This window comes from Euleptes europaea, chromosome 15 (genome assembly GCF_029931775.1).
Source record: "Euleptes europaea isolate rEulEur1 chromosome 15, rEulEur1.hap1, whole genome shotgun sequence".
NCBI lineage: Eukaryota > Metazoa > Chordata > Lepidosauria > Squamata > Sphaerodactylidae > Euleptes > Euleptes europaea.
This window is the reverse complement of record NC_079326.1, coordinates 10,001,632-10,024,173: the sequence shown is the minus strand read 5'-3', so window position 1 is coordinate 10,024,173 and position 22,542 is coordinate 10,001,632. Positions and strand designations below refer to the sequence as shown.

General features: G+C 40.4%; 1 protein-coding gene across 1 annotated transcript in view; it reads right to left on the bottom strand.

The window, feature by feature from the left end:
- GLI2 (GLI family zinc finger 2) overlaps window positions 1-22,542 on the bottom strand; it is a 235,972-nt gene that overhangs the window by 52,536 nt on the left and 160,894 nt on the right. Inside the window, exon 3 of the mRNA XM_056861298.1 lies at window positions 1,635-1,834. Within this exon, the coding sequence (XP_056717276.1) occupies window positions 1,635-1,834 (200 nt within the window). The remainder of the gene's footprint in view (window positions 1-1,634; window positions 1,835-22,542) is intronic.

Below are 22,542 nucleotides of genomic sequence, written 5' to 3'. Positions count from 1 at the left end.
ATTATCATTGGAGCATAGGTAGATTACTACAAAGAAAGTAATGAGTAGTGACTCCTATCTGCTGCCGCTTCATTTTGGTATTAAGACATGGGTTTGATGCAACAACAAAGCTATGTGAATGAGCTGCTCGTGCATCCCCTCCTCCCTCCTATACAGCAATCTAGATACTTCTGTTTTCATGGCAAGCCACAGTTTACTATTACATCTAAATAGGCACACTGATTTGCTTTTTTTGGAAACCGAGAATCCCAGTCAGGATTAAAAGAGAGATTGGAAACCTGATTTTCGGGGAAAGCACAAACTATATTGAGCTAGTTTAGAAGCGCAGCATTCTTTAGAACATATGTTAATAAATAATGAACTACTTTGCAGTTGGATGCATAACATCCCCTGAGCAACACTTGGTACATTGCCTTTTTAGTGGATCTGTGCATGTTGGTTTTGTGGATACTTAAATATTGAGTCAGCATATTCTGAAATGACTTTAGAACATTACAATATTTAATCATGATGTATATGTATTTGACCCACTGAGAAGATCAGTTCTAAACATAAAAATCCAAGGAGGGGTTCTATTTGTCTACCCTTCAACATGTAAACATTGTTGTGTAAACAGGGTTCTTCCCAATTAAAAGTGGATAGCAAATAAAATAGCATCAGCAAACCATTACTGCTGTCTTGATAGCAGGTTTGCTCATTCCTCTTTCTCTTCTTTCATAAGCAGAAACAATAGAATAATGCAAACTGTTTCTTTACATGGCATTAAATATCTTGCCAAGCAATGTACCAAAAAATATGTAAGCATATGGTGATGGTGGCAAGAGTGATATTTGCAACGAAGTGGAAAACTGAGAATTACCCAGATTTGATTGAATGGATTAATAAATTAACAGAATATGAAACTATGGCAAAACTAACATCTTTTATACATAACAGATCAATTTCAGAATTTCAAGAAAAATGGATTTTTTAAATTATATAACTAAGAATAAGAATAGAATTGAATTAAAATAGAATAAGAAAGATTTAGGTAATATTTGTTTAAGAATAAAAAGTATATTGTTTAAGATATGAAAGTATATTGGAAACATAGAGTACTGTAAATAGGGTTGCCAGCTCCAGGTTGGGAAATACCTGGAGATTTTGGGGGTGGAGCTTGAGGAGGGCAGGATTTGGGGAGGGGAGGGACTTCAATGGGGCATTATGCCATAGAGTCTACCTTCCAAAGTGGCCATTTTCTCCAGGTGATCTCTATCGCGTGGAGATCAACTGTAATAGTGGGAGATCTCCAGCCACCCCCTGGAGGTTGGCAATTGTAAGTCTAATTGTAAGTCAAAGAAGTTAATAATTGAAATGTAATTGCAAAGCGTAAATTCCATAGGCAATGCAATATTGTGATGGTTAAATGTTTGTCTGTCTGTTTGTTTATGTTTATAAATATTTTTTTAAAAAGTTCCTTTAAAGCAGTAATGGCAAAAGTATAATTAAGGAAAGCTTACACCAACAGCCATTTCTCTTGTATATGGATAACTGCTTTCATGGAGACTATCCTACAGTTGTTATTATATTAATAGTAGTGAATATATACAAGGTTCAAGTCCCTGAGCGCAGTCAAGATCGTGCATCCCACTTACTGTCAGCTGGGCTGAGGCCTCTAGCGGCTGAGATCATGGACAGGGTAGGGCTGCTGTGCATGGATCGGAGGTAGTGTTCCATGTGGGGGTTCATGTACGGGTGAGGGTTGAAAGGTGATTCCGCAGGTCCCGCAGGATGTGGAGAAAGACGGATGAGAGAGAGGTCAGAGATAACAGGGCTACCACTCAGAGCAGGAGGTCTGCAAAAGAGGCAGAAAGAAGTTCCATCAATGGGCACATTTTGTTCAGTTTCTTGGTGCACTAGCAGACGACGAGACATTAAGAACAAAATGCAGGGAGAAAAAGAGACAGTTTAACAATTCTCATATGCAGCACTGGTTGCTTTTTCTTCTGGCCTCTGGAACAGCTCATGAGGAAGAGGTGGCTGATGGTGACTCACTCCCACAGATTACAGGCGAAGGACTGTCCCGCAATTAAAGAATTTAACTGACATCTGCGGCTTTTAAACTAAATAGCTAAGCAATTAAATTTAAATAAATGTACAAAAAAGTGGGGTCACTTACAGTAAACTAAAAGTTATCACACATTTTAAAGCAATCTTTAGCATTCATTTTGTATAACCGCAAAAACAAATAGGAGTTTTGTGGCTCCTTAAAGATTAACAAAATTTTATTCCAACACAAGCTTTCATGGACTTCTTCAGATGCTATTCGCCGTTACAGTAGCACATCAGAACCAATATAGACTCAAACAAACAAACAAAATATGCTCTTAACACCAATTAAAATTGCTAGCCACCAACTAATCAACTCATCTTTTGGTTCTTCCACGCTCAGCCATGCTTCAGACATTGTTGCATAGAAAGTTCAAAAAGAGTAAGTTACATCCAAAGTCAACTTGTGACTTTGTTTTGTGCTAGGTGTACTACAAAGAATAAAGTCTTTTTAAAATATATCATTTTTGGAAAACAGATGAATAATTGCGTAACCATTTCCAACCCCTGTCTGCATGGCTCTTTCATTTTTCCACTAAGATGACATAGGAAATATACTCAGTGTTCAGACCGTTCTGTTTAATAGCATGGGGCTTGTATATTTCACTATGCGCATGAAGCTTATTAGTAGTGCAATTGTGACATAACCCACACCTATCTATGCTTCCTGTTTCAGGATAGGTTGCAGGTAATAAATGCAGGTAACTGTTTAAAATCTACCAGTTTATTGGTAGAAAGCAATGGTGGGGGAACAAAAGAAACAGAAAAGTGATTCAAAGCCTGTGTTTTCAGGTACGGCTTGAGATCATTACAAATAATCTATGGCCCCATCTGGAAAAAATGAAACAAGATTAAAAGTAAAAGAAATGATGTCATTAAGAAAACATCTGACATTCTTAATGCTGATGAAGGCTAAATTCAAGTGTGTGACTGTGTTAGGAGGTGGGTGAGATGTAAATTATGGTAAAAGCAGTCCCATATTACCCTGACCCACAGAGCCTGCCTTAATGCATAAGCCTTGAAAGAAATTCTCCTACATACACAATAAGCTCTCTCTTTCATCAGTATTCACAGTTTCTCCCAACAGGATTGTGACAGCCTTTGATGCAGGCTTGAAACTATGTATTACTTGGTTTATGACCCTTTTGAGTCTGTTCTGATCAAACTAGAAGGCCAACATCTAAAGCCCATTAACAATATCCAGGGCTTGGTTTTGCCCAAGGCTTATAGTGGAAGAAGTTGTGCCTTTTTCAGTTACTCTGAACAGATAAACTCTATGGGAACAGAAGGTGATAGGATAAAGGTTTTAGTTGCATTATTATAGTATAGCATTATGGGCTATACTAGACAACGTTATGTCTGTGTGTCTCAAGGGATTGCCACAAGCAATGAAAGTCATACTCTACAAAGTAACTAGAAGCATCTGCTCAAAACACCTGAAAATGTAACAGAAAGAATGCAAAGCACTTGAAAAAATGGAGATGATTCTACTGATTCACCTGAAAAAAGGACTATGAACTTCTGGGCCTCAGAATGGAGGTCTAACAATACAGCAGTTTAGTGAAATGTCCTCAAAAGCTAATAGAGAATGTGTTAGCATAAATAAATAGGTTGGGCATGCTGTTTGGTATAATTGTTGTTTATCGTTTCACTCAAAAAATAGGTGTACTATAGAGTTAATCCCCCAAAACATAGCTACAGTGACTCATTTCCAATAACAACCGCTTTACAATAGTGCTATTCTCCAGAACATTCATATCTTTATCTGCTAATTCCACTCCTTAGCATAAATGAATTGCCTTTTCCAGTGCCAGGTCCCTCTCATATGAAATGCTTTCTTGATTTATTATTGCATTTAAAAACATCTTTAATAAGGCTAGCTCTTAGGGTTGCCAACCTCCAGGTAATAATTTATAAAAATACTTGGATTGCACAAGAAGTTAGTCAAAAAGAGCAATCACTATTGCTATTTACAAAAACCATTGAGACCAAATTGCACAAAATAAATTTCTTATTAGTGCTTTGTTTCTGCACAAAATTATATTTTTCCAAACTTGGATATCATTACAATAATAAATGAAATCAAAACATAACATCAATATCGGTTGATATCAAGACAGGCTTCCGATAACTGTCCTGTTTCATATAAATATTTTCATCAGTTGGTAAGTATTCAGTTGGTATGTATAAGTTCATATAATCATTTAATCCTCTTCTTTTTATTTCCAGGTTCCTTGCTGGAGAAATTGAGGATTTGAGTGCACAATGGCGATCCCACGGTGTTTCATTAACCTAAATAATGTTATATCCAGAGAATCATTTACAATAAAGCCAAAGTGCGAGTACATGCAGCTTGCAAAATTACAGAATAATAAAAAATTATTAAAAATTACTTACAGACAACTTTCCACGTCTTGTATATAATAACTGGTATCACAGCTTAAAGTCTCTATATTATGATGGGATACAGTCGATCTCTATCCAGTCGATAGAGATCAGTTCACCTGGAGAAAAGTGGCTATCACTAGTTGTAACAAAAACTTATAAAAAGGCAGAATAATCGCATGCCGAGTTCAATCCATTCGGCGCGACCGTATTGAATAGGGAAATGAAGTAAGCTTCTTTTTGAAGAAGAATTTTATCCATGTTTTCTCTGTGGAAACGTTTCTTATGAAATTGCCAAATTGTCTTAGAAGCCCCAGTTGTCGCGCATTTCCATCAAGCTAAACACCGCGACACCGATCTTAGGTTTTTTGCTCTTTGGTAGCCACTTGGCGTTTTCTATAAATATTGTACCCACCCACTCTACTGTATCCCATCATAATATAGAGACTTTAAGCTGTGATACCAGCTATTATATACAAGACGTGGAAAGTTGTCTGTAAGTAATTTTTAATAATTTTTTATTATTCTGTAATTTTGCAAGCTGCATGTACTCGCACTTTGGCTTTATTGTAAATGATTCTCTGGATATAACATTATTTAGGTTAATGAAACACCGTGGGATCGCCATTGTGCACTCAAATCCTCAATTTCTCCAGCAAGGAACCTGGAAATAAAAAGAAGAGGATTAAATGATTATATGAACTTATACTTACCAACTGAATACTTACCAACTGATGAAAATATTTATATGAAACAGGACAGTTACCGGAAGCCTGTCTTGATATCAACCGATATTGATGTTATGTTTTGATTTCATTTATTATTGTAACGATATCCAAGTTTGGAAAAATATAATTTTGTGCAGAAACAAAGCACTAATAAGAAATTTATTTTGTGCAATTTGGTCTCAATGGTTTTTGTAAATAGCCATAGTGATTGCTCTTTTTGACTAACCTCCACGTAATAGCTGGAGATCTCCTGCGAGTCCTGCTATTACAACTGATCTCCAGTTGATAGAGATCAGTTCACCTGGAGAAAATGGACGCTTTGGCAATTGGACTCTACGGCATTGAAGTCCCTCCCCAAACCCCGCCCTCCTCAGGCTCTGCCCTAAAAACCTCCCACCACTGGCAAAGAGGGACCGGGCAACCCTCCAGATTCCCAGCCTTGAGTCTGCTACTGTTTCCATGTCACTGTGAATATATACATTTCATAACTAACTTAACTATACTATCTGAATAAATACACAAACATTTGGTGTGGGAGCAACAGTTCAATTCAAACAATTCCATTAGTTTCTTAACATTTTCTTTTTCAGCACCCATCACTATGGAATGTAAGTTTCCATCCTGCCTTTTAAATACTTTACTTTACCATCTCAGGGCGTCTAACATCAAGTAAAACACCATAAAACAACAACAAAAACATACAGAAAAACCAATCTTAGATTAAAATCAACAATTTCTGAAATTAAAATCAAGTAGGTGTTTGTTTATCGGTGTACAGGGCAGCAGCCAATCTGGGGGAAGCATTCAGGGTCCCCTATTGGAAAGATCTGATGGAATGCAAGAAGAAAAAGGGGCCAGCTGTGATGGAAACCATTGCTGCCCTCAACCTGGCCTGGCAGGCCATTTTGGTCTTACAGGCCCTAGGGAACTGTGTTAGATCTCACAGGGCCCCAGTCTCATTAGAGAGAGAGAGTTCCACCAGGCCAGGGCCAAGAAAGTCCTGGTCCTGGTTGAGGACAGCCAGACATTTCTTGGGCTGGGGACAACCAGCGAGTCGGTATTTGCTGAGCGTAATGCTCTCAGGGAGGGGGGGTGTACTGGGAGAGATGGTCCTGCAGATTCAATGGTACCAGACTATTTAGGGCTTTAAAGGTTAAAACCAGCACCTTGAACCTGATCCAGCACTCCCCACCTGGAGCCAGTGCAGTTGTCAAATTACTACCTAACTCCTTTCCAGGCTTCAGCTGTTCTCATGTCTAAGTGCTGGTGGAGAGTTTATTTTAGCTGTTTTTGCTCTTTTTTGAATTTTATGTCATTCCTCCAGCAACTTGTGTCTACCACAAATGATATCATGGAAGATAAATACAACATGAGTTTCCATAGCACCTCAAAAACTAACAAAATTTACTGCAGCATAAGCTTTCATGAATCAGAGCACACTTCATCAGATTCTTATACACAACTTCTTCAAGAAGGGAACCAGTTAATCAGAATCACATTACAAACTACAGACCAACTGAACAAAGCATAAGAGCCTACAGTCTTTGGTGTGGGTGGACCTTGCCTTGATCCATCTCCTCGGAGTGAGCCCAGCACTAGCTTGAAAGCAGGCCTCTATGCCAGCGAGTCACTCCAAATAGGTTCTGGGGGATTAACTCTATGGTGCAATTTACTCTACAGTACACCACAGACTTCAGCTGTTTCCAAGAAACCTGAGAATTATGGTTCTTTAAGAGGGCTAGGGATCTCTGTGAAAGAATTCTCTTCATCCACACCAAACTACTATCCTCACGATTCTTTGCTGGAAGCAATAGTTAAACATGTATTAAACTTTTTGAAGGTTAAAGTGTAGATTTGCTCCAACATATGGCTTTAGGGTAAATTAATTGGATGATTACTTACGAAATCTTATTTCTTATCATCACCTTGATGCAGCATTCTGTACTCATACACATTATGAAACTTATTGTCCATGGAGGCTTGCTAACATTTGAAATAATAAAACCTGAGCAGGGCCAGAATTAGGGTTGCCAACTCTAAGTTAAGAAATTCCAGGAGATTTGGGGGGGGGATAGGGAGGGACCTCAGTGGGGTATGATGCCATAGAGTCAACCCTCCAAAGCACCCATTTTCTGCAGGGAAACTGATCTTTGTAGTCTGGAGATCAAGTGTAGTTCGAGCACAAAACACCAGGGGTGGCATGGGGTCATGGAGGGTGCAGTTGGTGATGGTGTGATGTCACATCTGGGGGAAACCCAGATATCATATATATATGATAATTGGCTGATTGCCTAATAACAGCTTATCAACAATCCAGATACAAATTGTCCAGTGATGGCTCTATGCCTATATGTAACCAAATCAGTCCAAGAGTATGAATCAAACAGTCCAAGAACATGCACAAGATGGAAATTATCCTCCAAAGGCACTTAAACCATTTCGTATTGATCACTTCTTCAGTTGTTTATTGTTCTTTAGTTTCTTTGGTTCCATATTGAATGTATTCCTATGCAAACTTCTTACAATCTAATGCGCAGCTTACAGCACTTTCCGTTCTTGCTAGGATACCAGTTACGAATCTCTACGAATTGCCAGAAACTCTATGAGAACCCTGTAGAGTTTCTAGTGATTCATACAGAGGACTGACATACTGTTGGCCTGACAGCCATTTTTAATTCCCCCCCTTCCTCCATTGCTTGGATCAATGGAAGGAAAGAGCTGAAAGGAAAAAAGTAGTCTTGCTCCTTTCTTCTCTGACACCTGGCCTCAAATCTATAAAATATACATATGAGGAAATTTAGAGAAAGAGATAAAGGCACAGAAAATATAGAGTTTAGAATTCTTAACTTTGCCAAGGTCGAGAACAATTAATCATAGCATCTACCTATCTCAGAAGGGCAGACCGAGGTCTTTTTAAAACATAAGTAACAATAGCAAGGAAGGCTTCTCTGTGTAAGAAATAGCATGAAACATACTTGTTATGTCTCACAAACGTACTAATGGGTTTTTCTTAGGGCAATAGTAACTTCCCAGAAAAACACAGGAAAAGCTTCCACATGTATCATCATCAGTTGATGATTTTGGCAATTGATTTAGAATTCCTTCCCCAGGAAGATTTGTCTGTCACTGTGATGGACAGCTGCATTCCAAGTTGTTCTGGTCATAGAACCCCATAATTGATAGGGAGTTTGAATAGACCGAGAGAAGCAGACAGTAGACCGAGAGAAGCAGACAGAGCTTGGAGACAGTGGTGTCAGCTCCAAGCTGACTGGTGGAGGATTCTCCTCTGGAGTGAAAAGGAACATGTTTGCGTTTTGGATCAGGAAGGATCCATAACCAGTTATGTGGGGAAATAGCTCTAAGGTTGATAGAGTGATATAGGGTAGCCAGGTCCCCACTTACCTTGGGTGGGAGCTTCTTATGGGCGGGGTTGGGTAGAGGGATTCCTGCGCGCTCCCAATTCCACTTCCTGTTTCCTAACCCTGCTGTGGAGTGCGTGCACAGCAGGGCTGGGGGAAGGCTCCAGCTTCCCTTCCACACTGCAAGCCAGATCGGGACCAATCGGTTCTGATCTGGCTTGCAGCGTGGAAAGGGAAACTGAAGCCTTCAAAGCCCTGCTGTGTGCACACTCTGAGAGATCAGAGAGCGCGCACAGCAGGGCTGGGAGGAAGGCTCCAGCCTCCCTTTCCACGCTGCAAACCAGATTGGAACTGATCTGGCATGCAGTTTGGAACGGGAGGCTGGAGCATTTCCGGGAGCGCACAGGGGGGAGGATCGATCTCCCCTTTCTGCTTTCACCCGCTGACCATCAGCTGGTCAGCAGGCGGCCCAGTTGCTTGGCGGGCAATTGCCCATCACAACTAGGCAGTTGGCAACCCTAGAGTGATCCCTAAGAGTTTAATGGGAAATAGCTCTGGTGAAAGGAGTGATCCCAGGCCATTTTAAAGGAGGACCTGGGGAAGTGTGTTAATGTTCCTTACACCTCCATCTAAAGAACAACTTTGTAAAAAAAGCTTAAGTTTAAGAAACAAACCAGTGACAGCCAAGAGAAATCACATTCAGTAGAAAATAAAAGTTTAAACACTTGCATGTGAACCAGAACCACCTTGATACATTTGGAATTACAATATATCATTTGAACATAACCATCTCAAGTCGCTCAATTCTAATATTCAGTTACAAATCACATTCCTGTTATGAAGCTTTGCAAACCTGACTTTCAAATCCCCCCAAAAGAAACAAATAAAAACATGTTGAAGTTGTACTTCAGAAAGCCTCTGAAGTGCCATATATTTCTGACTTTTAATAGAAAATAAGGGATCCGCCATAATGAGTGGCAATGGTGTCATAAGAAGCTATAAGTCTCAACAGAGATCATGAGGGTTGGTGTGTGTTTTGAGTACAACATAGAAAAAAAATAGACGGAAAAAATCCGTCGTAGGTAGAAGTCCTTCCCCAGGAAGATTTGTCTGTCATTTTCTATCATTCCCTTCTGACAGCTGGTGAAGATTTCCCTGTTTTGTCTGGCATTACCTCACTGATTTTCATTGATCCTCCTTCCTGTTCATATGTCTATGTGTTTTAATATATACGTGTGTGTTTGTAAGCTTGTTTAAATATTTTTATTGGTTACCACCTTGGGGACCCTAAATGGGGTGGAAAGGCAGCTTTAAAATGTTTTAAACAATAAACTGTGACACAGGCTCTGAGTGTGAATTTAGGCTTTCTTTACTGCAGTTGGTGAGACTAGATTATGTCCATCTTTCCTCCAAGGAACTCTGTGCAACTGAACATCAGTGTGCTCAGGGCCATCTTTAACAACACAACCCTGTGAGGCGTGTTTGAGTGAGCAAGTTTAATTGGTTGAATACAATCCAATCAATGTTTAGTACTATGGTGACCTTTCAGGCTCCTACAACAGACTAAGATCCCTTGACAAATGGGTCGGTGTGTAGCTTGCTCCTCAGTTGCTGAAACTGCACTCCACCTAGATCAAGGTAAAGAGTTCATGTGTCTTCAGATGAACAATTTATAGAGCAAGAAATATGCAGTTGTTGCTCATTTGTTGTGTGAATGTGTAATCAGAAAAGCTGCACCTGGTAGACTTTTAATTTCTTTGCAACTTTTGTGGGTAAAAATACCCTCAAGGACTAGACATAGATCTTAGACATAGATTATCAGCCCTGGAAACCCTACATTTAGGACAATATCAAAGCATTTTCTAGTTGCATTTGGGATTTTAAAAAAATTATATTGAGATAGGCCCTTTTAAAAAAGCGTTTGCGCTCAGATTAGATATCAATGTGCAGGTGTCCTTCACTCTTCCTGGGAAACTGCCAGTTCAACCCAATAGCATTAGTCAGGTTTTTTTCTGGGGAAAACACCAATTTCTTTTATACAGTCACATATAGGATTCTCTAGGAACATCCTTTAATTTAGTTGGAGGCTGGGAAATAAAGAAGAGTTGAGAGATCACAGGAGAAGGGATGTGTTTCCCTTGAAGCACAATTTGCAACCATGAGAAGAAGGTCTCTGATTACTTCACCAGCTGTCAATAGTTCCCCCTGCTAGTGCCATATTCTCACCTACCTGTCAATGTTGAAAGCTACCCTGCTGATTTAGGATTTGATGTAAATTCTTCCACAGACACAGGAAAAGGAGGCAGCTTAGCAGGTGGTGTAGGATGGGGGTGCAAGAACAGTGCAGCAAGATGTATTAGGACCTGACACATAACCAGTGGGACATCAGGAATGTCAGTTGCTTCCAGGGATGATATCAAATCCCTACGGGTTAGTGGGCTAAGGAAACCAACTTTCTAAAAAACTGTAGCCAGTTGGATGCAGCAAAATGAAATCAGACCAAGGTTATGAAGTTTCAGTACAATGTAGATTACTCTGAAGTAAAAAAATGCCTATTGCTTGGGAGAAATCTGGGGCCCACAGACTTGAAGGACCAACTCTCCCAATATCAGGCTATGTGGCAACTTGAATAAGCGCAACAGCACTGGTTGGTTGTTGCAGTTGCCAGCAAGGGTGCGTGCCATTGTTGTTCACTCATTCACGGCCTTTCTCTGTAGCCTCTTTCCCTACCAAAAGCTCAGTGTTTACTCAGTAAAAAATCAGCTCTTTATCAGCTTAAAACAATGGTTTCTTTATTACCATACCATATGGTAATATGGTATGAGGAACAGCCTTCCTTCCAGAAGAGGTTAGGAAGCCCCCTCCTCTTTTGCAATCTCCTAAGGGCTGTAAGACAGGTCTTTAAAGAGAGGCTTTGTAGCCTCCTGATGTTTTCTGCAATCTATTGGCTTTTGGGGGAGGGGGATGGGCCTCTTAAGGATATTATTTTTGAGGTTTTTGCTGGTTGCTTTAATGTTTTCTTTTAAATTTTCAGTAACATATATGAGGTTTTTCTTCCCTGTTACCTGCTTTGGGTTCCAGTTGTCTAGGAGAAAGATGAGCTTAAATTTTTTAAATAAATACGTAATAAAACAAATCACCTACTATTGTGTTATTGATCAATCTGACAATAATATAAAGGTGAAAGCTCATTATTGTCCAAGCAAAGGTTTCTACCAGGCGTCTTCTCTAGTTCTCTCAGCACATGACTCTGTTTCTCATGCAGACACATATCTGTACACAAATCCTTTTCTGCTTGACCCCCAGAGCACCCTGTTTCCATTACAACATTGTTGTAAACGCAACCAGACGTGCTTCAGTGCCAGCCCTGGACTGTCATGCTCTTTATGGTATGGTAATAAAGAAACCATTGTTTTAAGCTGATAGAGCTGATTTTTTACTGAGTAAACGCTGAGCTTTTGGTAGGGAAATTAAGTTATACAATTTTGCCTGCAAAGAGACACCGAATAATACAGATGGACTTTGTTAGGGCACTATACTACACTGTAATGCAATATAAACTGGCTCATTCAATTGCTGGCTAGTTATCAGGTTGGGTTAAAAAAACAAATGGCCACTTTTCTGCTTTTGTTGGGGACCGCATTGATCATATTATGGTTTTAAATACAGAGTTGCTCTTGCGGCTGTCACAGTTGCCAAATCCAGACTGGGAAATTCCTGGAGATTTGGAAGTGCAGCCTAGGAAGGGCAGGGTTTGGGGAGGGGAGGGGAGGGACCTCAATGCCATAGAGTGCACCCTCCAAAGCAGCCAGTTTCTCCAGGAGAACTGATCTCTGTTGTCTGGTGATCAGGTGTCATTCTGTGCAATCTCCAGGACCCGACTTGAAGGATGGCAACCTTGCTATCACTATTGCTGTCAAGCATCAGTACTGTTATGTGACAGCTCATTTCCACCTTACCTCAAGAGCATGGAAACTGATCAGCAGGGCTGTTTTCCAAACTCTTCTGGTAGTATAGGAACCCCAGGTGTCATGTGGGAAGGGCTTCCAATACGTCCATGCCAGTATGGCTACAATTCCTGAGAGAGCAAAGCTGATGGCAGAAGTTACAGGCCACAACAGATGTCCTATGTGAAGAGAGTGGCATGGGATGAAGCCACAATGGAGCACGAGGTCCCACGTCATTTTCAGGACCCAAGAATAAAAATGGGTACACTATCCTAGGGCCCAGTCAGAGGTCTGTAGGTAGGAGGAGCATTCCAGATTGGATGGCCATAAGTATGATATGTCTATTTATGACATTTCAGAAATAAAAGATTTTTTTCATGACATAACGTTATAGTAAAGGCTGGGGAGAGGAGCCCATGTGATATATTTGTACTGAGCCAAGAGAAGTGAAGTTTGTAATCATTGTGGTAATGTGGGAAGGAGATACAAGAATGTAATATTTTTTTCTTCTTAAACAAGGTAAAAAATTGCTGGATCTTACAAAGTTGACTCTAAAACCTTTAAAGCACAAAATATTTTTCTAGCCCCATTACTTATACTACCTCCTTGCATCTCTCTAGAGCAGTGGTTCCAAACCTTTTTTTGACCAGGGACCACTAGGACTTTTTTGTTCGGTGCAGGGACCCCAAGGTTCAAAATAAAAATTCAGAGAATTTGAAAATAAACTTTAATCACAACTGTTAGTTAAACATTAAACTTAGAATAATATTTGAATATATATTTTTATAATAGAGAACTTTTAATTGAAAATATTAATTTATTATGGGATTATAACTTTGTTTCGCAGACCTTAATTTAGTTCTCGCGGACCCCTGGGGGTCCATGGACCCCTGGTTGGGAACCAGAGCTCTAGAGCATTCAACAGAGTAAGAAGAAAAGCCACATATGTAAAGAGCAGGTGCAAAGTGTTTAACCCTTGTTCAGTCTTTTAAAAGTACCTCTTCTCAATACAACAGCCTTTCTTTCCCTAAAATGCTACTTTTAGGGCTTTGATTAAAGTACAAGCGACACCATTACAGAACAAAAGTGTTTGGAGACCAAAGGGGCAGGCAGTAGTTTTCTGACTTCCCTTCTGCTGCTTCTAACCTCAACTATTTTTGAAGAGCAGATGGTGTGTCAGTCTTCAGGTTTTTAAACACTATGTCAGAATCTTCTGCAATACTTTCAAGGGATTTGAGCATTTTTTGACTCAGCAATATGGGTTCTAATGTATTGTAATAGAGAACATTTCATAATCCCAAACAGAATTTAAAAAATCTATTCAAGATAGCTTCTACATTTAGCAATGGCTGGTCATGTTTCCTGGTAAATTATATTCTATTTCACAGTTGAGACATATATTATTTCCAGTGCAATCCTAAACAAAGTTATACCATTCTAAATCAGCTGAAGTCAATGGGCTTCAAAGGGTGTAACTCTATTTAGGATTGCACTGTTAATAAGCAGTTTATATTAAAAAACCTATATTGAGGTTTTTTTAATATGCAGGTTTGGAGAAATTTAATCAACCAATGAAAAGGCAAATAATTATGTAAATGTAATTTTAATCAGTTTATAGTCCTGAATTTTTCTAGCAACTATGTACTGGGAAAATTAACATGAAGCATGTCTGAAGTCAAGATAAACTGCATGATCATATCCGGTTTCAATAGCAGAGCTAGTATTTTGGCAGTGATGTTGTTAACTATATATTAAGTGTCCACACATGAAACCTCCTGTATTCATTCTGGCCACACCCTTTCCTAATCCCTAGAAGAAGTTGCATAATGATTTGTGGCTTTTAATTGGCATCAAGAGTAAATGAACCAGAAGTAGGATTGATGATAACTTTTCCTGTGGTGGAATTGTCTTGATATTTAGGTTCCATGTGTGCGTAACCAAGAGAGGACATTTAGGTACGATGAAATTTGCCCTCTCTTTCTCCTGACACACTGTTTTGTAACGGGTGGTGCCACAAGCCTCTTGTCTAGAAGTGTCTGGATTGAACAGGCTGCAGCTTCTGTGATTTGTACTGTTTGCTAATTTTGCTAAGAGCATGTTGGCCTTGAAGAATGCATTTATATATTGCTGGTGCATTCTAATATACCTAGAGATCCATGACCTGGCTTAGCATGGGGTGGGCTGGGGATAGGGTGGGGAGATGATTTGCACAACACAGTAAACTTCTTCCCTGTTTCAGAAAGAGTCCAGCCGTGGAACTTGTGACTGCACAAAAAGATGGTCTCCAAATTCAGGGAATTAATTCACCAGAATATCTCTAGCTGGTTTCACTCGTTCCTTATTACGAGTGGCTATGACTATGCAGTAAACTAAGAGCCCCTAGCCTTTTTGAACCATTGGAAACTTTTCGAATGTTGGAAGGTTGCAAGCTGAGCCTCCTTCTATAACAGAAGCAGCTCCTTCTGAACGGGCTCTCTTTGCAAACACAAAGATGATGTCTCCTGGGTTCTTCTGGAGCTCCTCCTGTTTCAAGGAGGCCAGGAAAGTCAGGATTGGCTGTTTCCTTTTGTTTCAGCTTCCAAAGAAATGTGAGGATTTGCTCTCTGTGTGACCACAGGGAGAATTTTCAAAGTTCAGAGATGCAATGAAGTCTGGGTCTATGGCTGTGCCAAGGGTGAATGACTCCGACACTCTGCAAGATGAATGCAGTGCTTAGTAGGTACCCTTTTCTTTTGTTCCATTCAAAACCTTATCTATTTTATTCCCAAGACTAAAGAAGCAAGTGGGCACCATCATGCTCATGGGCACCATATTGGAGATTTAAACATGGCAGGGAGGTCACTGCTGTAAACCATTTAGAAAAATCACATCCTGCATTCTCCTTTCTGCTTCCCCAAAGATTTTTGACCAGGTTTTGGAGTCATGGAAAGTTGCTCAGGAAAACACGCAGAGGGAAACGACAGCGACAAATAACAGGTTACAGCACACCATCATTAACATACTACATTGCTGTACTTTGGCCTGGAGGCTGTTTCTGGCCAGCAAGCAAATGCCACCTAGTAGATGGGAAGCTCTACTGGTGAAAGATTCACAATATGACTCACATCCCATTTCAATGCAGCCTGTGGACTGTACTCTTTCTGCATTCAAGCCTTAAATTTGCTCCTTCTCCTGTCAACATGCAGTGCCATATTATTCATATTATAGTAGGAAAGATGTGGCTTCTGTGTATCACTGGTAGGTGGGAGAAACACTGTAATCTCTGAAGACCCTGCCACGCAGCCAAGAGCAACAGCAGTTTCCACTTCTCTTAAGAGAAACAAGAAAGAAGCTGTTGTCAGCCAGGATAAGCAGCAAAAAACATTCTTGCACATAGCTAGTTTGGAAAGACTGATTTAGATGTTTACTTCGTGCAGGTGGTTGTCACAAAGAACATCTTCCCTAACAGGGGTGCTGGGCAATTCACAAACCTTAGGAGTCATATAAAGTTACTGCACTAGCACATTTATGCATGGGGACTTTCACCCTCGTTCGCCCCCAGTCTGTCTCAGTTGTTCCTTGGAGTTATGCATGAGTTTTCCGTCCATTAGAGATGACCTCACTGCTGTGCCAGCCCTCACAATGTCCAGGTCTTCCCATTCCTCTGTTAACCCAACTCTTCCATCTTCCCTGGGCAACGCCTGGGTGAAATCCCCATGCAGAAGGCAAAGTGCGGGGCACACAAGCTTGGTTTCTCTCACAGCCACATACAAAGCAGCATGTCCAGAGGCAAGGACTGAGATGCTTCCTGCTTTCTCAGAGCTCTTTCTGAGCGGAAGAAAATGTTTTTAAAACCGAGGCTTGGATTTCTCCCCCCCCCTTTTCAGATTGTTCCATTTTTTATGTTGTTGTTCTTAAAATGCTTTTCTATATGGCAATTGGGTTTGGGGGAGGATTTTCTCTCACAGTAAGCACTACAAGTAAGCCAATTAAAAAAGGTAAAGGTCCCCTGTGCAAGCACCGGGTCATTCCTGACCCATGGGGTGACGTCACATCCCGACGTTTACTAGGCAGACTTAGTTTACGGGGTGGTTTGCCAGTGCCTTCCCCAGTCACCTTCCCTTTACCCCCAGCAAGCTGGGTCCTCATTTCACCAACCTCGGAAGGATGGAAGGCTGAGTCAACCTTGAGCCGGCTACTTGAAACCGACTTCCGTTGGGATCGAACTCAGGTCATGAGCAGAGTTTGGACTGCAGTACTGCAGCTTACCACTCTGCGCCATGGGGCTCCTAAGCCAATTACAAAGCAGCATTTAAAGGGGAGGGACTTGATTTGAGCTTGGAGACTGCTGATGCATAGATTGCCAACAGAAAAGTGTGGGTCCGGCAAGCAACGAACCTCAGGTAAAACTCCCATGCATAAATGACCCATGTGTTTGGACAGAGCTTGAACAGGGTTATTTAAACATTATACCCCACCAAGTGGACTGCCCATACAAAGCATTCTTCATGTCAACCAAGGATACAGGTCTGGTGGATGAAAGAGATCTTCTGGCACACTGGGCAGAAACAAGGGCGTGCAGGCCTGTTCCTGGATTGTTATACTTGTCTCTGTTTAAAAGAGGAGTGGGAAAATAGATCTAATCTGGGGCTTTCTTTATGTTCTGAAATTCTTGCAATGTATATGACTTTTACCATGCAGCAGTGGCCAAATAGCTTATTTTTACATAGTATAATGTTTATGGTACGCTGTCAGCATGTAGTGTGATGTAACCCCAATGTTAGCCAAATAGCTATTATAAAGTATGTTCTTTACATAAAGCATTCAGCAAGGTTTTTTTAAGAGTTCTGCTTAGTTTACAGTAGAAAAGCACACACATTCATTTTCATAATTTAAAGTAGACCATGACTCTTTTTAAAAAGGGAACTTTACTGCAACCCTAACACCTGAGCCATTTGCCAGCTACTTAAATTTACCCTAATGAGGATCTAAATATAGAGTGCGGAGGAAAATTAATACAGCTAAGTTTAAAATTTGTAGCAGCCAGCCAGATTTTCTGGGAGCCCAACTCAGAGACGGGGAGCAAGAAAGGGGAATTTGAGCAGACAGGAAACAGGAGAAATCCTCTAATTGAAACACTCTGACTTTCTCTCCCTGTAACCTGTGAGCTCAGTTCTGGAGCTATTTTCAGGACACATCCCTGGAATATGTGACACAGGAAGGAAGAAGAGAATCTCTCTAAGCTTGTGGGGAATACATTTTCCTTTACCAAATAAATAAATAAATAAATTTTATTTGTGGCAAGTATGCCAGACAAAACAGGTAAATTTTCCTTTACCACTGAATAACCAGATGCCACCTCCAGACACATCTGGGAGTCAAACACTTTCAAATTTATTAATACAGTTGACTGACCAATCACATGCCAACACATCTGAGAGCCAGAGGCAAAGCTTCTAAACAGACATGTTCCCTGCTATCTCTTTTGAGAACTGCCAAGTTTTTCCAGGTCTGCTTTTCCCCACTACAGGCCAGTCCCATACAGGAAGAGTATGTGCTTCCGTGTCCTATCCCTTGCCAGTGCAGCATGTTGCATCTGTCACATCTTTATCCTGCTTTCCTCTGAGGAGCTCAGGATAGCATACATGATCCTCCTCTCCTCCATTTTATCCTCACCACAGTTCTATGATTGTGACAGAATGGAGATTCAAACCTGAGTCGCCCTAGCCTAAAGCTCTAACCACTATCCAAGATATGGTCTCAAACTTATTTTACACTGGTCATTTATGCATGGGTACTTTCACTCATGTTCGCCCCCAGCCTGAATTGGTTGTTCCTTGGAGTTATGCATGAGTTTTCCATCTATTAAAGATGACCTCGCTGCCAGCCCTTGCAATGTCTGGGTCTTCCCATTCCTCTGTTAACCCAAGTCTTCCATCTTCCCTGAGCTCAGCCTGGGTGAAATCCCCAAGCATAAGTAGGGTTGCCAGGTCCTTCTTTGCCACCGGCGGGAGGTTTTTGGGGCAGAGCCTGAGGAGGGCGGGGTTTGGGGAGGGGAGGGACTTCAATGCCATAGAGTCCAATTACAAAAGCAGCCATTTTCTCCAGGTGAACTGATCTCTATCAGCTGGAGATCAGTTGTAATAGCAGGAGATCTCCAGCTAGTACCTGGAGGTTGGCAAAGTGTGGGGCACCCAAACTTGGTTTCACTCACAGCTAATTACAAAGCAGCATGTCCAGAGGCAGGGAATGAAATGCTTCCTCGGAGCTCTTTCTGAGTAGAAGAAAATCTTTTTAAAACCAAGGCTTGGATTTCTCCTCCCCCTTTCAGATTGCTCTGTTTTTTATGTTGTTCTTAAAATGCTTTTTTATGTGGCAATTGGGTTTTGGGGGGGGGAATTTGCTCTCACAGTGCTACAAGTAAGCCAATTACAAAGCAGCATTTAAAGGGGTGGGGACTTAATTGGAGCTTGGAGACTGCTGGTGCACAGATTCCCAACAGGTAAGTGTGGGTCCAGCCAGCAACGAACCTCAGGTAAAACTCCCATGCATAAATGATCACTGTGACTCATTTGCATTAACCATCAGTTTAGAATTCAAACTTCACTGTACAACTGGAGAGCCATGGTTTAGACCTGCTGGTATGGTTTTATTTGTCATCCTTTCAGTATCATTAATTCATTTCCAATTATAGGGTACAGCAGCTTCTGGTGACAGTGCAATGCACCAAATATGGTTGGCCAATTCAAATACCATGCCAAACTATGTTTAAGCTTCTGTAGTGATAATTTGATATGATGGCTAAACGTAACCATTACTTAACGATCAACTATACAGGAACATTAGACTGGACTGCACTAATGATAGTCCTAAGCAGAGTTACACACTTCTCTTTTTTCATTGAAGTCAATAGCTTTAGAAGGATGGAACTTGCACCGTATGAGATGAACACTTTCTCCTTTTCGTCCATAGTCCTGTCTTGATCTCCTTTCTCACTAAGTTTATTGGGTAAGATGTTTGACATGGGCAGAACAAATCTAGAACATTTTGCTTTCCCAACGTGAGTTTATTTTTTTGGATACCTCTCTTGTATTAAAATGCTGTCTGGTAAATCATAATTAAATATTGGGATTTCAAGGTTATTAAATGGCATTGGTTTTAATTAACTAAAATGCTTTATGCACCAACAAAATCATGAAGACCTTAATTTTTCTGGTCCATGTTGATATCCACGGATGTATTATTGTCAAAGAGGAGAATGTAACTGATAAGAACTCTTGTGGGCCACAATTTGAACTAGGCCTTTATGGACAGAGTATCAAGGACCAAAAAAACTGCACTAGTACATTGAAATTCTTTGGATTCTAACTGCATTTCTAGATCTCCAGACCTCACCAGACAGTGGCAACCCTTTTCTCACTTTGCTTGAGGACAGGGTAGCCTAATACGGTGTTGGGGAGGGGGCTCTAGGCATTTGCCCACTGGGACTTTTCACAGTGGTTATAATGGCAAATCTGTGCTGTTAGGATGCTGAAAAATCATCAGATGACCATCCCATCAAAAGCAGCTAACTGATTGATGTTTCCACATCCCCATTTTACATTCAGTCACAACTTGTCAAATCTCATGAATAAGGGAGTCATGTGACTACATCAGAGGAAGAGCATGTTTGCTTCCTTGGTTCAGCTATGGGGACACATTCCCTTTTCCTGACTCCTCTACTTGAGAATAGTTCCAGGCCCTTTCCCGAAGGGGAATGAAAAAACCCCAGCGGATGGGAATTTTTCCAAATAGGGGAAATATTCATGAAACTCATGTCCCCATTTCAGCTCTGTGCTAATTTGAAGCTGTAATACAATCAAAGAGTACACAGGCCTTGATGAACTCCCAGGACGGAGATTACTTTTTGATGTATTTTTCACCTAGCTAGGGTGATAATGGATGAAGGAAATGAGACTGGGGACCCTGAAACTCTGAAGTGTGAGAAGACTTTACTTACAGGCACACAAGACTGTACTGAACCAAGTAGATAGCAGCAATCTATATACTCTGTTACGTGTGAGGACCACAAAATTGAACTGCCTATGATAAACAGAGATTTGTGGCTGGGTTTATGAACACGCAAGCCAGAATATAAGTATTAGGATGGATTCGTTTAATTGCTTTTCAATATGGCTTTTCAATATGGATGACTGTCATCCATCAGAAGCAGGAAGTCATATACTGTACGAACGGAACAAAAGTTACAGTCGGAACAATCAACATAGGATTGCCACGACCCAAGAAGCAGACGCGAAATGGGCTAAAATACCGGAACCCCATTGTCGTTGGCCTCTATGGACATTTCTATTGTGTTGTGTTATATACCACAAATATTGAAAAGCTACTTTATTGTGAAAAAATTGTAAATTGTGATACTTGTTAACAATTGTACAGCGGCAAGGCGCTCCCTTGCTAGCTGGCTACACACTGTATTTTACAAGTGTCAAGGACCTGGATAAAGGTTGCACTACTCTGATATAGGCTTAACAGCTTTTTTATGCCATAAGTGCTCAATTTTTTGATTTAACAGTACCTGGAGTTTGGCAACCCTAGTGGTGGAGTTATTGTTTTGTGCTCCTGTTGGTTTCAGGTGAGCCATTTAATTGTTGAGATTCTGGTAAAGTTTTAAATACAGGCTATTTTTAATAAGGGTGTATTAGGAACTGGTTAAAAAAAGTTCAAATTCCATTTCAGCATAGGACTTGTGTTCCTCCCTAATTAGGCCAGTGCTAGGCAATAAAAAAGATGCAAGGTTATTTGTCAAACAGCAATTAGCATATATCAACTGTAAAAAAACTTTTTAGTGTTTGCTCTGAGCTGCAATACAATTGAAGCCAGGTGGTTTTAGAAAAATAGTGCTTTAGGCTGTCCTATAGTTCCATTTTTCAGAAGGGATCTCCTGAATTCTTGAGAAGATATAGGGTGCTCATTCCAGAAAAGCCAGGAAAAGTTTAATACAGTTCATTTACACTTTTAAAAAAACCCAAATCACTCAACAAAAACTCAGCTTCCTGCTCACAAGCGGAAAGCAGAACATCAGCGGGACCAGTGGGTGCTCAGACAGCCCTTGTTCTTACTACTGTCAAAGAGAAAAAGCACAACTGATTGTTGGTCTGAACAAGCATTTGCTTGTTCTAAGCACCTTCCTGCAATGATTTCATGGTTTCCAGTGTTCAATCTTTTATAACTTTCTATGTCAATATCCACTACACTGATAAATTCTGGCGGGTTAGAGAGATATACTTTTGGAGTTTTAATCTGTTACCAAAATATAATTTTTATCCACCTGAATGATTGTTTCTTGGCTTGTTTTATGTTTCAAAACATTAGGTGGTATAATTATCCTTTAAGAGGATAATTTTTTTTTAAAAGTTATGTCAAAAGGTGGAGTCTGTGAACCTGAGAAGAGAAGCAAGCAAAATGTTGATTAAGCAAGAAGACAAATTTAAAAGCTTGGCCACAAAGTAAAAACAAACTTGAAAAGTGGCCCTTTAATGTTATTTATTTATTAACCACAAGTTTGCGTCCCTTGCTCTAACAGCAGTAATTTTGAACATGTGGTCACACTGTGGGATCTGATGAGAGGTTTTCAGGTGACAGACTTGGTCAGCCGTTCCCTAGCCCGCATTTGGCCTGTACAGAATAAGCATCCACAGAAACTCCAAGGACCCACGTTAAAGAAAACACTTTAAATTGATGTAGCTGGTGAAGTGTGTGTGTACGGTATGTGTGTGTGTGTGTGTGTGTGTGTGTGTGTGGGTGCTATTTCACAAGAAACAGCCTAATCTTCTTCATGTTGACTCAGAATTAAACTTCACTAGTTCAATGAGACTTACTTCCAAGTATGTATACAAAGAAAGGTAATCTAAATGTGACATACATTATTGTTGTGCTATTATTACATTTAAATATCAATTGTTGAAATAGCAACCTAGTACAAAGCACAGTCTTATGTAAAATCAGAGCTTCTGGAACATAGAAAGTAAAACCCTGGCTTAGCATCAAATTGAAGGC